Genomic DNA, 15,528 nt, shown 5'->3' with positions numbered 1-15,528 from the left:
TCATTCCAAAAAAAGTTTGTTGATGAATTGCTAGGTACCATGTATGGTGCTGGCCCTTGTGGATTCACATTTTATATGCCCTCTGTATATAGGAGCACATCTACCATCCAGTGGACAGTTTGAACTTGGTGTGAGATGTAAATTTTACTTTGGTAGAGGTGAACACAAGGCACTCTGAGAGCACAGAGGAGGAGCACCTCACCCAGACTAGAGGGTATGAAGGAATAAGGCCTGAGTTAGTCAAATTAAGGAGCTGTAGGAGAGATCCTTCTGGACAGAGGGCAGAGGAGTGAGAGGGAACATAGCATATTTAGGGAACTTCAAGTAGCAGATGACAGCTTAGAATGTGAGGAAGGGAATAGTGTAAGATGAGTTTGGAGAGAGAAACAGGACTTCATGAGCTGTAGAGTTTCGAATTTATCCTGAAAGTTTTGGAAAGCCATTAGGGATTTTAAACAGATGAATGACATAATCAGTTTTGTACTTTATGAAGGTATATGTGGATACAAGGGGAAGAATATTGGGAGGAGAAAGAACGTTGTAAAACTGGAAGCAAGTAAGTTAGTGATCTAGGTAAAAGGCGACAGGGACTTGATATAAGGCTGTAGCAGTGACAGGGATGGAAAGAGTAAAAGGGAACAATTCATAGGATGTGATGCTGATCGGACGTGATAATATGAGGAAGGAGGAGGAGCGAGGGACAGCCTTCAAATCTAGCTTGAAACACTGGTAGAAATGTTTACCCAGAGAGGAAATGAAGAGGAGGAATGGATTACAGAAAGAAGATTGTGTGTTCAGTTTTGGACATAGGAAATTTGAAAATCCTCTTGAGCTTCACATGGAGCTGTCCGGTAAGCAGTGGAATGTATAGTCTTAATCCCAGAAAAGAGAAAATAGACTGACTTAGTTATCAGCATAGAGTTAATGAGATGAAGACATGGGAGAGGGAAGAAAAGGGACCTAGGATATCCTGGAGAACACCAGCTTCTGCAAGATAAACAAAAGCAGATAGAAGTAGTGGCCAGAGAGATTGGTGGGAAACCAGAGAAGAGGGATCTGTTGGAAGAATAATCTTGGAATAATCTTTCTCTGAATTTTACATTCCAGGTTTTTAAAATAAACATTTGCCTAGTAATTTTTAAATTTCATAACAGTTGCTTGGTGGACATTATCATTCTAACCACGGCATCCATTCCTCCTCCCCTCTGCTGTATAGAAGCCATACAGTTTGAGCAGTGGACCCTCATACTCCTGGTGATCCCTGAGGCTCTGTGCCAGTCATGGAGTCTGCACTCCTTTAGCTGTGATTGGCTTGGCTAAGACAGACATTCTGTGAGTGAAAGGGGTTGGTTCAAGACAGGGCGTAGAACTCACAGAATTCCCCTATGCCAGGGGAAGTTGTGTGGAAACCTCAGGGGAAATGTGCCTTGTTTCTGATAAAGAGGTATTCCTCTGTATGTCGTTCTACACAGATGCAAGGCCTGGACTTGCTGCATCTGTGTTGCTCCCAGCCTGAGACTAAAACTGACATGAGGAGGGCGGAGGGTGGAGCTGAGAACAGTGTAGAGAAGTGGTATGGAGACTCTGAAGACAGTGAACACCTTGCCTTATTGTTTAAGTCATTTTTGCCGTTTTATTTTCAAAGAAGAAACATGTGATGTGAAGATATGAATGATGTATATGAATAGCAGTGTTAAACTAAATAGATGTTGTAGCTAGCCGTATGTTATGTGGTAGCTCTGCAGTAAATTTTTTTAAAACTTACATCTTTTAGTAGTTTTGGGAGGAAGACGGGAAGTGGGTAGGGAATGAATTTAGAATTGTAAGGCATCAGGAAGAATAAGGACAAGATTAAGTTCTGATGGAAATCAGACATGAAATTAAATGTTTATTCCTACTTGTGCCACACCATTTTTATTAGTCCATGATACAGAATTTTTTATGTAAAGTTGTATGAGTAGGAGGAAACTAAAGGAATTTACAAGTCTTTTTTAAAACTTCTTATTTTTTAAAACTTCTTATTGGGAAAATTATCAAATATACACAAAAATAGGGGGAAGAGAAACCCAGCCACCCAACCACACACATAGTTGTCGATGGGGGGGGTGCCATCTTGTTTCACATGTAACACCTCCCCCTCCAGTTGGAGAATTTAATGCAAATTCTGGATATGACAGTTCATCCAAAAATATTTCAGTATGGATCTCTAAGATTTAAACAGCTCTAATGAGGCATAATTGACACACAATAAATGGGAAGAGACATTTCCCCTAATCCCCTCCACCCTAACACAGCTATTCGCTTTTGCATACCTCTAGTCCTTGACCTTATGCAGAATAATAGTTAATATTTTAAGGATGGCAGGAATTATTCAGACGGTCGACAGTCTTAATAAAGTTCCCTGTGAAGAATAGAGTATGTTTCCAGGAAAAACGGTGACTCTGCTACTGACAACAGTTAATACGTATCAGAGCCGAGTGCACCATTTCCTGTTTTTCTTTGCAGAGGCCCAACTCTGGAATTCCCCTTGTTTGCCCATGATTTAAATCTTGTCTGTATCTTTTATTCTTAATTCAGCACACCAAAAAAGTGTGCTATTCTTTAAATATCCACAGTGTGCCTGAAAAATATCGCGTTTTTGTATTTTAAAATATTTAATTATACTTAGAATCTAGATTTTGATTCATTAACAGTGTTAGGAGTCTAAAGAACACCTCGGCCTCTGTCTGGATTCATCCCTCCTACCTTCTCTGGAACCTTATGTTGGTAATCCTTTATTTTTCTATACTTTCAGTCTCTCCTCTTTTACTGGATCTTTCTCATCTTCAAGGGAAATTTGCAGTCCTCATTTCTTCTGCCTTCAGCTACAGCTCTTTCTTCTCCTTGTCCAGAAGGCCAGACTTCTCCAGTTGTCTGTTTGATGGCTCAATTTCTCCACCTCCTGGACACCCCTCAGTCCCCTCTGCTGCCTTCCAGCCTCACTCCGCTGACACAGCACTCACTGAGGTGCTCGCTCCATGTTGCTGAAACCAGTGAACATATTTCTCTCTAACTGACATCTCACCAGCTTTCAACTATATTGCCTAATTCTTCTTGACACTTTCAAGAAGACACACCTGCTTTTCCTCCTTACTTTCAGGCTGTTGCTGGCCTCTTTTGATGGCTTATTTCCCTCCCACCCCCAAACTTATTTCAAGTTCCTCCCCGCAGCTTTCTTCCTAGGAAGTCTCATTAACTCCTACAGCATTTTTATGACTCTCTATTTGTTATCTCTAGTTTACCCTCTTTTGATTGCTGTATCCATGTATCCAACTTGCCATTTTGATAACTTCACCTGGATGTCTCACAGACACCTCAGATTCAGTGTGTTTTAAACTGGATTTTTCGTCTTCCCCTAAAGCCTGGTCCTCTTTCAGTATTATCTAACCCGGGGAATTGTGCATTCTTCTCAGATAGGAAATCTTTGCATCTTTCTTAATTTCTTCCTCTCCCTCAATTCTCAAATCCAGTCAACAACCAAATTCTATTGTTTTTACCCACTGAAGACCTCTTGATTATACCCACTTCTTTTCATTTCTGCTATTAGTTGAATCCAGGTAATCTCTTTTCACCATCATTACTATAATAGCTTCTCCTTTGGTCCCCTCCATCCTGCCTTCCACCTGTACGTGTCACGGAGTAGCCTTTTAAAACCAATTTGGTCATGTCATTCCCCTGCTTTAGAAGCTGTGTCCCTGTAGCCTTTCATGAAGGAACGACTGAAAGCTTCCACTTTTATACCCTAAAATCAAGGTGAGATTAGGTGGCATGAAGAAACCTTCCAGTACTAAAGAGAAAGTTCAACTCCCCAACTCAGTGAAATTCAAATTGAAAAGGATTCACTATTTTCAGATTTTTAAATTAGTTACCTAACATAGTCATTATAGTAGAGGTAAGTTGAAGTCTTCCTGTCCTTTGCTTTTCAGTGTGAGAGTAGTCTCTTTTGAACCAGTTTAGTTAATCCTTTTTTGCACATTCTCCCTTGGTATTCAGAATATTATTTATCAGTGTATATTAATATCCCTCTTTCAGAAGTGTATCAGTTCACAAGCATATCCATTAATTGGTTCTTTCAAGATGCATTTCTGGGTGACATTAGTGGTGGCCTGAGTGCACCATGGTAACTCTTCTCTGCCAACATCTTCCTGCAATAATTCGACTGTTAGAATAAATCACTTAACCGGGAGATGCGGGCCAAGTGTAGCCGTCTGCTAAGCCCCAAACACATCCTTCCGGAGGAAATGATGCAGATTCAGAACTGTTAGAAGTTGCTTCTGTGTGCTCACAGGGCAAGGGATGATCAAGACACAGTGACCTAGAAGTGTGGATCTTATTCTCTGAAATATGCCAGTCCCTTGCCTGCTTGAAAGGGCCCTTTGGCAGAGCCAAGTGGCACACTCAGCACATCAGGCGCTGTTGTCCCTGTGAGTTAGGTGCACAGGGCCTTGGGAAAAGTCTGCAGTCCTGCAGATACAATTATCCCATGGAACCTAACTGGTAGCCTTTTTCTTCAACTGGAGACTTCCCTTTTATGCTCATATCTGGAGTGTGCCAAGAACCTAGAAGCCTCCCTCTCTACTTGTCAGTCAAGGGGCTTACTGGGGAAGAAACTCCAACAATTTGTCCTGCCCAGGTGTTGAGAAAATTCACATCCTCTGATGGTGAAGATACATTTGGGTGTGCCTGGCAAACAAATAGCTTCCTAACAGTGCAAATTTAATGGAAATGTAACACTATTTACCAAGAAGAAAAAAGGCGCACAACTACCATTAGCATCTTCTTTCCCTACCTTAATCTTAGAAAAGAGAAGGTAGCATTACATCTTAAGGCTCATTTAGGGACTTATGCTGTATCATCCCAGATGAGAAGAGTTTGAAGGGAAGTGTGTTGAAAGGGGTGTGTAGAAATAGACAAACTGAGAGTCTGGGGAACAGGATGGAAGAGATGAGCACATTGCTAGCATGGCATCCTGGGTCAAAGGAGGGCTGTGGGTGTCAAGTCTGTGATTAGGGGCAGGGAGTGTGTATGAGGCACCTTTAGGGCACCTGAATTAGCCTGTGCAAAAAAAAAAAAAATAGCAGGAAATCCGTGCACTGTGCTACAGAATAGAAAAATTGAAGAACAAAGACAAAGGATCTAGACCCTCCCTTGGTTTCCTGACGCCATTTTAACCTATAATTTTTCTATAATCCTATGGAGCAGGGCCCCACAACATGGGTTGAATTTCTTATCAACCCTTCTAAAAGGGGCTTGAAGTAACTAAATTTGGAGAAGTAAAGGAATGAGAGTATTTTGCTCCCTAGTTTATAGACTCTAATTCATATAGTCAAACATTTTAAGAGGAAAAGATAAGAAGCTATAATACAAATTCTCAAAGAGATTAAAAAATATTGCAGTGATGAGATCTCATAACAAAGAGCTTCTGAAGAAATAGCTATAATTGAAAAGTGAAATTATGAATGTACCACTGAAAAAATTACTGGTCTGGAACTGGGGTCACCAAACTACTGCTTGTAGGCCAGATCTAGCCTGCCACCTGTTTTTGTAAGTAAATATGTACTGGAACACAGCCACACTCATTTGTTTATGCATTGTCTGTAGCTGCTTTCATACTACAATGACAGACATACTACATTCTACTACGACAGAGACTGTACGGCTTGCATGCTTAAAAACTTTACTATCTGGCCTATAAAAAAAATTTGTTGATTCCTGAAGGGGATCAAGTGGAATTATTTTCCACTGCAGCAAAACTATAAAGAGAAATAAAAATAATGGATGAAAATATAAGGAACTTGGAAGATAACACACGCTCTCTCTCACATGTAAACACTCATTCAAATGTCCACATAACAGGAGCTCTGGGAATAGCAAAAAGGAACCCAAGGAGCGATATCAAAGAAATAATAGAAGAAAACTTTTCTAAGATATAGTAAAACCTGTGTTCAGATCTAGAGTGACCAACCGTATGCCGTACGGAACACTGGAAGGAAAAACCAACAAACTTAGAGATAGCCCAGTGTCTCTGTTGAACTCTGAGGATGAACATAAATATTTCAGAGGAAAAACATCAGGCTTCTTTTGGGATTCTAATCTGTAGCAATAAAAGCTAGAGGACAGTAAAAGAATGTATACTGGCTTTTAACATTAATGCCTTAATCTCTGGAAAAATCTCAGATGACCAGTGAAACAGCAGCAGGGTAGGAAATATCTCTACTGAGGTGGATGGGCATATTGGTGGGGCAAGGACTCCAGCTGGTAGCTAAGTTACTGGGAAGTAGGGTCCTGCACTTGTAAGAAGTGGTTGCCAAAAATTAGGAGTCAGTAAACCCCAGCCTAGTGGACTGAGGTTGGATAGGGTTTTGTTCCAGCTGGAACAGATCAGAAAACAGTGAATGAACTAGGACCAAATCTTCCCCATACAGAGCAGCTGACAGGTTGATTGCAGCGTGGAAGGGTAGTTGGGTATAATCAAAGTAATAACCATCAAAATACAATCCTTTTGTTAATGTTAAAAGTCATAATGTTGGGCCAGCCCTGGTGGCCTAGTGGTTAAGTTTGGTGTGCTCTGCTTTGGTGGCCCAGGTTCAGTTCCCAGGTATGTGGACCTACACTGCTCTGTTAGTGGCCATGTTGTGCTGGTGGCTCACATACTAAAAAATAGAAGAAGATTGGCAGGATGTCAGGTCAGGCTGAATCTTCCTCGGGGAAAAAAAAAGTCATAATGTTGTACTCAAATCACACTGTATTCTTTGCTGACAATAATACTGACTGATGATAAGTTTATATTTGTCTCATTTTTTTAAAAAAGAATAAAACTTAAATGGTTATTATACTAATGTGTCTGACCAAAACCAGACCAAATAATCTATTTCACGTTCTAAATAATAACCTAATATTTTGCTTTACCGATCATTTTTTTTGTACGTATATTTCTATTGGGGACTTCATCATAAGAAGTAATAATGGTAGTCCAAGATTTAGGTATTTTTGTGTCCTGGGCAAATTTATTAAATTGTTAAACAAAGCTACTCATAGTATATAAATCCATCAGAATAAGTTTTTCGTTAACAAGATCATGTTCTCTATACATTGTTCTCCATGTTTTAGAAAAGGCGCCGGCGGATTGACCGAAGTATGATTGGAGAGCCAACCAACTTTGTACATACTGCTCACGTGGGATCCGGAGATCTGTTCAGCGGAATGAATTCAGTAAGTATATTGGTGGGGCATGCAGATGGGGCCTTGGGGCATAGACGTATGTAACCTGTGTGACATGTATGGACGTTCTTAATGATTACACCATGCTGAATGAATTTGTAGACATCGAAGATAAATATATAATGTGAGTATAGAAGAGAGAAGAAAATGAACAATTAAAACTTAATCTCTCATCTAATTTGCCAAGTTATGCATTGGTCTCTGTTTCTTGTACTAAACTCTTCATAGCTACCTTTCTCCTGAATACAAACTTGTAACCTTTAAAGGACTTGAGTTCAGAATGGAAGTTAATATCCCATTGATTCTCATGCAGTGTAATGGAAGCACCACCAAATGAGGGCTTTTCTCAGGGCTCTGCCTCACTTTTGCCCTGAAGCAAGCCACTAAGTATCCAGAGCCTCTTTCCCTCAAATGTAAAGCAAGGTGTGCATCTAGATGATCCTTAAAGTGTGTAGAACCAGAAAGTCGATAAGGCTTCTAAAACACAAAATCATGACCCGTTATATGCTCACTCACTCATCAGCATCAAGGCCTTAGCAGAGAACAGAGACTTTAAACTAGCTGGATGGGTATCCTGGATACAGCAAACAAGTTTGTCACTTCAGTTACTAGGTAAGCAAAGGAATGACATTTGTAGCTTCCTGGAAAGGAAACATCGTGTTTTAAATCTGTAGGAAAAGTACTTTGTTTCACTCAGTGCTTTTGTGGAAATGTAAGAAGTGTCAGGTTGCTGTCAAAGTATAATGCAGCAGCTTTGTTTCCTGGATGAGTGTGGAATGAAAAGACCAAAGGGGACCCTATGACTTTTGTTAATATGGTTATTATTATATAGAGAGAGACAATGAATGCTTTCAAATGTGTTATATATGATGAATTTTAATTTCTTTCTCATCAACAAATGTCTTCTTCCCCAGTTCAGGTTTTTAAAACATCTGACTATATAGGACAATTTAAATTTTTAGTTCATGATATTTAAATTTTTAACTCTTGTTTATGCACATTTCAGAATTTCCTTTAAGATTCCTGTCTGGCATTTTGTCTCTGTGAAAAGCCTGTCCTTGGTGGAGGTGACTGTTGCTTGCCATTGTTTTAGGCAGAACTTAAGCACTGTTCCTTGCAGGGCTCCCACGGCCGCCTCTTCAGCTGAGATGTGGGATCGAGACGGGCCCTCAGCTGCTGTGGAGGTTCTGCCCTGCAGGCTCCAGGCAGCCTCTCTGCTCCCTGCAGCAGGATTTTTATGAAGTGTTTTAGCTCTTCAGAACCAGTGTGTCTCCCAAAGGCCTTTGTAGTCATTGCCTGTGTTAGTTTTTTGTCTCCACAGTGATATGCACTCCCTGATTTGGTGAGAGACTTCTGTTCTCCTGTGCAATAACAGTGCAAATGAGACAAAACCATAAATATGTTCTCTCTCCAAAGAAATGGTTTCTCTTAAGTTTCTCTATCCTAAGAACTGAGCAGCTCGTATTAGGAACATGGCTTGATGTGTATGAAACAGCCGTGCCACACTGGCTGCTGAAGACTCAAGTGACTTATAGTTTCTTTTTTCCCCTAAATATACTGTTCTTCCCAGGACTGCCTTTCATACTAACTTCTTTCTAGAAAAGGTTTCTGTGACTCTTTTAATAATATAGCCCTGTTGTGTTAAAATATTATATATCCACAATTACAGTAGTACATTCAGTCTTAACACTGAAGGGTTTCTTATTAGAAAATTCAGATCCTTCAGTTTGGAATTGAAGGATTGACTTTTGGAGGAAAAACAGGTTGTTTTTTTTTTTTTTAAGAAGCTGCATAGCATTATAAATGCACCACGTAAAAATATAAAGATGTTGTTGTTTTTTAAATAGACCTAAAAATAGCTGTAAAAGCTAACATGTCATGTTAGGTAGGAAATTATGTGGTACCAGGGTGAAATCAAGTTTGTGCCACAAAACATGATATTACCAGAAAGGAGCAGAAAATGAATTTGAACTGATTGGAAAATGAGTTTGAACTGGCTGTAGCCTCCTCAGACTGAGCAAGTTTACTTAAAATAAATACTGACATAACTCAGAGATATTGTGCATTTGGTTCCAGACCACTGCAGTAAAGTGAGTATCACAATAAAACTAGTCACAAGAATTTTTTGGTTTCCCAGTGGATATAAAAGTTATGTTCAGGTGCCAATCTTTAAAAAAAAAAGTTATGTTTACACTATACTGTAGTCTGATAGCATTATGTCTTTAAAAGAAAAAAGTGCATACCTTAATTAAAAAATACTTTATTGCTAAAAAATGTTAACCATCATCTGAGCCTTCAGTGAGTCGTAGTCTTTTTGCTGGGGGATGGTTATGTAAAAAAACGCAGTATCTGCAAAGCACAATAAAACATGTTGCGCCTGCGGGCCTGTAGATTTCAGTTTCTTTTTCATAGACTCTTACCTAAAATAGTCATTTGAGTAATGTGAACAGATATTACAGTAACACTTTACAGTCATGTGTCACTTAATGCTGGGGATGTGTTCTGAGAAATGTGTCGTTAGGTGATTTTGTTGTTGTGTGCACATCATGGAGTGTACTTCCATGAACTTCGGTGGTGTAGCCCAGTACACACGTAGGCTACATGGTGCTCATCTTATGGGACCACTGTTGTCTGCGGTCCATCATTGACAGAAACGCCATTAGGTGGGGCATGACTGTATGTGATATTGTTAGAGTAAGATGTTCCACAAAAGTAAATTTTTCAGTTAATGGGTAAAAAGGTACCCATTTAAGAGTGACAGTTTTTGTTTTTTTGTTTTTCGGTGAGGAAGATTGGCCCTGAGCTAACATCTGTTGCCGATCTTCCTCTTTTTGCTTCAGAAAGATGGTTGTTGAGCTCACATCTGTGCCAATCCTCCTCTATTTTGTATGTGGGACCCCACCACAGCATGGCTTGATGAGCGGTGTGTAAGTCCATACTGGGGATCCAAACCCGTGAACCCCTGGCTGCCAGAGTGGAACGCATGAACTTAACCACTACACCACCAGGCCAGCCCCATAAAATGTACCCATTTAAGAGCCAACTACATTTACTCACCTAAACCCTTTGGATCTAAATAAGCTATGCATTTTATATTTTGCTTTTCTGTTCTCTTAGAATATATTTAAACCTGCCTTACTCCAAAAACAAAGTAGGCAAGTGTTATTACTTTCTTTAAACATATTGACTCAGGATCACCAATGAAAAAAGCACCTTGTATGTCATGTTTTCTGTTGTATTAAGTGCTTAGTAAGTATTTGATAAGTAGATTAATTAATGGATGGTGCTCCCTTCCCCTGTGCTTGCCCCACCTCCGCCTCCTGAGACTGTGGAAATGTGAAGTGCCCTTTGAGCTGATTCCATTATGTCCGGACCTGCCTCCCAGTGCTGACTCTTCACTGTCAGCTCATCACTTCCAGAACCACCTTAGTGCTCCCTTTTTCTAGCAGTCTAGCCTGATTCTCTTATTCTCTGCTTCCAAACTGTTTCTAATTGATATGAACTAAGATTGGAATAATGATGATACATTAAGAATACTGCACAGTTTGCAAATAACTTTAGGTGCTTTTGTTTCAGCAAAGTTAGAAATTATCCCAGCATTTATATATCTTACAGTCTATCAGAAAGTAGCCCTGTGATGTGGTTAGGAGAGATTATCATGTTAACCGTTTTACAGAGAATAAGCCTGATATTCAGAGAGGATAAATGGTTCACCTGGAGTTACAATATGAATAAATCTGGACTACAGTCTAAGTCTTTGGATTCTTAGGCTCTTTTTTATTTTATCAGACGATATTACAACTGTATCAAGTATGTAAATTTTACATGGACTTGAAAATTTTTTCTTTGGCTGGTCCAATTTCATTCATACTTATTTTGTTTCTGATTCTATTCTAAGTAATTGAGGTGATCATATGTGAGGTGTCTGTAAGTTAAGATACTTGAGGTTAAGGAACAGAAGGTTGAATTTATCTGTATACTTTTGACTGTTTTTGAAATGCTACCAAGTGCTTTGTGAATTACAAAACTCATTTTTAGTAATTGGGAACTAGAGAACGCAGTGGGGAGAGGGAGCTGTGGCAAAAAAAAAAAAATGTTTCAATTACTAGCCTCACCATTTGCCCTTATAGTCAGAAAAATTTTAAGTCTATAAAAAAATTACAGATTTTTTCCTATAAAAAATACCCTTCTGAGAACAGCCGCCCAGCTAAAATGTTGAGGCGAGAATGGCTTGGTTGCTTTGGCCCTGGTTCCTGACTTGTTCGGTTCTGTTCTGTTCTGTCGTGTTTCAGGTTAGCTCCATTCAGAACCAGATGCAGTCCAAGGGCGGCTACGGGGGCGGGATGTCTGCTGCCAATGTGCAGATGCAGCTTGTGGACACGAAGGCAGGATAGCCCCCGGGTCCCTTCTCTGGTGAGTACCTCAGAGCTGGGGCTTCACGGCCCTCCATCACCGACAGACAGCTGACAACATAGACAGACTTAAGTCTTGGGGTTACAAATATATATTTTGTTCTCTTTTTTAAAAAATTGTGAATTACTGGAAAAGGCACAATATTTAGTAGGCTGCTGAAGTGCCGATTCTACGTAGTTACTGCATATTTGGTTATTAGTTTTAGCTTGCTCTTTTCCATATGAAGACATTAAACGCTGTAAGACATCTGGTTGGGGAGGAGGCTTTGACTGAGATTCTGGTGACAAGACGTTGCTTATGTGTCCTTTAGACAAGAGTGAGGCTATTATTTTGAGTACTGGTACTGCAGGGAGTCCAACTGTAGTGAAGGAACTGTATTTAACTCTGCCTTATTGATAGACTTTTCAAATTAAAAAGAAAAGACAACTTTTAAAAAGGATGAATCCTTAAAGTGTAAAAATAATTTGGATTTTTCTTTTGGTTTTTATAGGTCATTGTGAATTTCTGTGTTTTCTCTTTCCCCTATTCTTTCATTTTTGTTGTCGTGATTGCTTTTCTCTTCTTTTCAATTACAAAAGAGAAGTGTGACGGCGTCTTGTTCACCCCGTTGTGATTACTCCAGTGAGACATTTCTGTTCTGCTCCGAAGCAGCTATTGCCAGGCGACTCCTGCGTTTTCCTCAGCTGGCGTGCATGCCTTTGGACTCATGGACAGAGTTCTTTGGATTGCGGCATAGTTTTCAATTTTTATCACTATGGATCTGATCTTAGCATGATCTTTTTGTGAATGCAGCACTATTATTTTTTCGTTTCTCCTTCCACCTCCAACCCTCTGCCTTATGATTTTCTTGGTAAGCAAGGACCTGCTATTGTGTTAATTTGTCACCGTTTATGTATATTTGGAAGGTATGAGACCCACAAGCACAATGATCATTTTTATTCATTTGAAACTTCAAGCAGAGTAGATATCTGCATGCTTTATGAAGTTGCTTCGTGTGGGAGCCCATGGGATGCAGGAGTGAGCGTTTCTTTGCTGCCGTGGGTTGACGATACTGCTGCTATTAGAGAAGGGTTAGCTGTGGCACCAAGTCACATCAGTTCTACAGAAAGCTAACTGGTAGCTTATTTTAGAAGTATAACTTTTTCATCTATTACAATAAAAGAAAAGCTTGCATTCATAAGGCCTTCATTCTGTTGTAAATGTTCAGTATATTTATTTTGAGAGCAAGGACCTGTGATTATAAACAGGTATGGTATGTATCTGAGTGTTGCGGTGATACGCTCATCCAGTCTGATTCTGAGCATCATCATCTTAGTAACTGTTCGTTTCTTTGTGTACTCATTCTATTTTTACTTGTTTTTATTTTGTGTTTAACATTATGGTATCCAGTTGTTTCCAGTAACAGTTTGTTGAACTTCTGGCCTGTACTACTAACTGCAGACTCCAGAGTCCTTGGGCTGTCCATATTCTACATATTTTGGGGCAATGGAAGTTGCCAAGAGCAACACACTGACCTGGCTGAATCGTTGCCAGGGAAAATAACCTGTATCGTGACTTTTTATGGTATTGATAAGAAACCTTTGCTCAGGTTCCAAAATATGTTTATTCTTCACAAACTGTGTGTATTTCAGATATTTCTGTAAATGCTTCTGCTTCCCCTAAGGGTCTAGTGTTAAGCCAGTTAGTGGTCTGTATTCTCATGGAAAGGTTTCAATCTTATTTCCAATTCAGTCCTGTCTAACTATATTCGGTAGAATTAACATTTCATGTAGCAGATGGGGCTTAATTGAAAACTTACTTAGAGAACTATAAGGAATTAGGTAATTGAATAAAGAAATTTTCTCTTCTTTTACCCCTTTCCCCTGACCTTAGTCCCAGGTTCTTGTGAGAAAGGTAACTGAATAAATATTAGGTTTATGCGGGCAAAACATAAAAGCATTTCCCCCCTAATTCTTTTGAATTTAATTTCATTTACCCGGTAGGGTGGTGCACTAGATTGCTCAATCCTTGTATTTCTGCAATGTTGAGCCTTCCTGGGTGTCAATCCTGAACAGACACATAATCTGTCAAGGAGAAATATTTATGCTTAGTAATCAAAATAGGCAATAACTTCTAAAATTTAATTCATCTAGTGTCATTAATTCACTGTGTGGATATTGGACTCTGGAATTTGCCTGAGTACATTGTCATTCTGCTCAGCCAGAGTCAGTGCTCCTCAAAAGACAGATTGGATTTTCTAGGCATTGTCAGCACTGATGCTCTTTAGTCTACTTCTATTTTGACTTTTAAAATTAGTACAAGTTTTATACTTGTCATATAACTCCTAGAACAATAGGTCCCTTTTCCCCAACTCATGATTTGATTTTATTCTTTTTTTCCAATCACTGTCTTTTCTGCTTCTACCAAGGACCAAATACTCCAGTGAGCCGCTGGAGCATCTCTCCATGGTAAGCCAAAGGCTGCCCTGTGCAGCCACCACTGACCTCACAGTAGCCACACTGTGTACACAGCACATGCCAAGGGAGGTGCCAAGAAATTCAAGAAATAAGAAAATTACAAAAATCCTAAGATAGTAACCTTGGACACACGTCTTTTAGGGAGTGTGAAGCATTCATAAGTGGGACTCTAAATCTCGAGAGGTCATTTGTTCCCCATAGCAATGTATCTCATTTTAAAATTGAAGCTAATTAAATAAATAGGATTGACGGTTAATACTTTGTTGACATACATGCTGACCACTGTTAAGCAAGGGAAACTGAGTGAAGGTTTAAAGTAAGGACATGGATTCTGTCTTCAGTGATAAAAGAGGTGCTTTCCCATGGTGGGGGCATGAAGTGGTGCCAATAACCATCGAGCGGAAATGTCAGCTGTGGTGACTGGGTTTAGCATTTCCAATGCAGCATTATCAGTGGGCCTTTAAAGATACTTTGGGAGGATATTAGCTTTCACTTTTGTTATTAAATTATAGCAGTTTCATTATGGAGAGCAAGTTTGCCTTGATTTTGTTTAAAATGATGTCTGCTCAGCACCCAGAAGATAAATTGACATATTTTTATAATATAAGCATACTTTTTTTGTACATTGTGTTCATTCTTGAATAAAGTAAATTCAGTGTTGGCTTGTAGATATTAAAAAGAAAATATTGATTTTGATTCAATAAATGTTTTCTTTGAATCCTGGTTTGGTTTTTCCTTTCTTTTAGTTCATTTAGATTTTTCCCTTCACAGAATTATTTACCAGAATTCACTTAGAGCACCTTTTTAGCATTCTCATATTTTCAGTTATGACTACTATTATGCAAAAACAATTTATCTCTTTTCTCTTTAGTTTAGAAATTTAAGTTCTTATCTTTTAATCTTTAACTTCACCTTATAATTTACCAAATGCCTAGTGAGAGTGAACCTAAAGTGCCTGGAAATAGGACTTATTTTAAAAAATTTTATGTAAGATGATAGGAAGAAAGTAAGTTATTGAGCAAAGATAAAAAGTGGAAATGAGAGGGAGGGAGGTTTTTTAAAAAAAATATATTAATATCCTTTTTCTTTACATTTTTATTGCCTGTCAACCTCACAAGTGATTGATAGCTGATTTTTAACAAAGGTGTTAAATACGTCCTCAATTTTCCATACTGAGGCATTTTGTTCTCATGGTATATATAGGATTTAAATAAAATTAAGCATTCTTTTCCTCAGTTGTTATAGAGCCACATTTGAAGTGCTCAATAGCTTCATGTAGCTATCAGCTACCATAGTAGATAATTATAGGACATTTCCATCATCACAGAAAGTTCAGGCAATTTAGAGCTTCCCCCTAAAATAGTTTAGGATGCTGGTTCCCATTGGGGGTGATTGTGTT

The 15,528-nt window shown here is 39.0% G+C and overlaps 1 protein-coding gene across 39 annotated transcripts in view; it reads left to right on the top strand.

Moving 5' to 3' along the window:
- Positions 1-14,852, top strand: part of CDC42SE2 (CDC42 small effector 2) — a 131,551-nt gene extending 116,699 nt beyond the window's left edge. For 19 of the 39 annotated variants that reach the window (XR_011424936.1, XM_070232689.1, XM_070232700.1 and 16 more), the window contains 3 exons: positions 7,150-7,251; positions 11,553-11,673; positions 12,164-14,847. Coding sequence is in view for 37 of the 39 variants with exons in the window: in XM_070232689.1 (XP_070088790.1) it covers positions 7,150-7,251; positions 11,553-11,654 (204 nt within the window). In the remaining 2 variants the exon portion in view is untranslated. 39 annotated transcript variants of the gene reach the window in all.
- The last annotated feature ends 676 nt before the right edge of the window (positions 14,853-15,528 follow it).

Source organism: Equus caballus, chromosome 14 (assembly GCF_041296265.1).
Source record: "Equus caballus isolate H_3958 breed thoroughbred chromosome 14, TB-T2T, whole genome shotgun sequence".
NCBI lineage: Eukaryota > Metazoa > Chordata > Mammalia > Perissodactyla > Equidae > Equus > Equus caballus.
The sequence above is the reverse complement of the archived record's forward strand: the minus strand, read 5'-3'. Positions and strand labels throughout refer to the sequence as shown.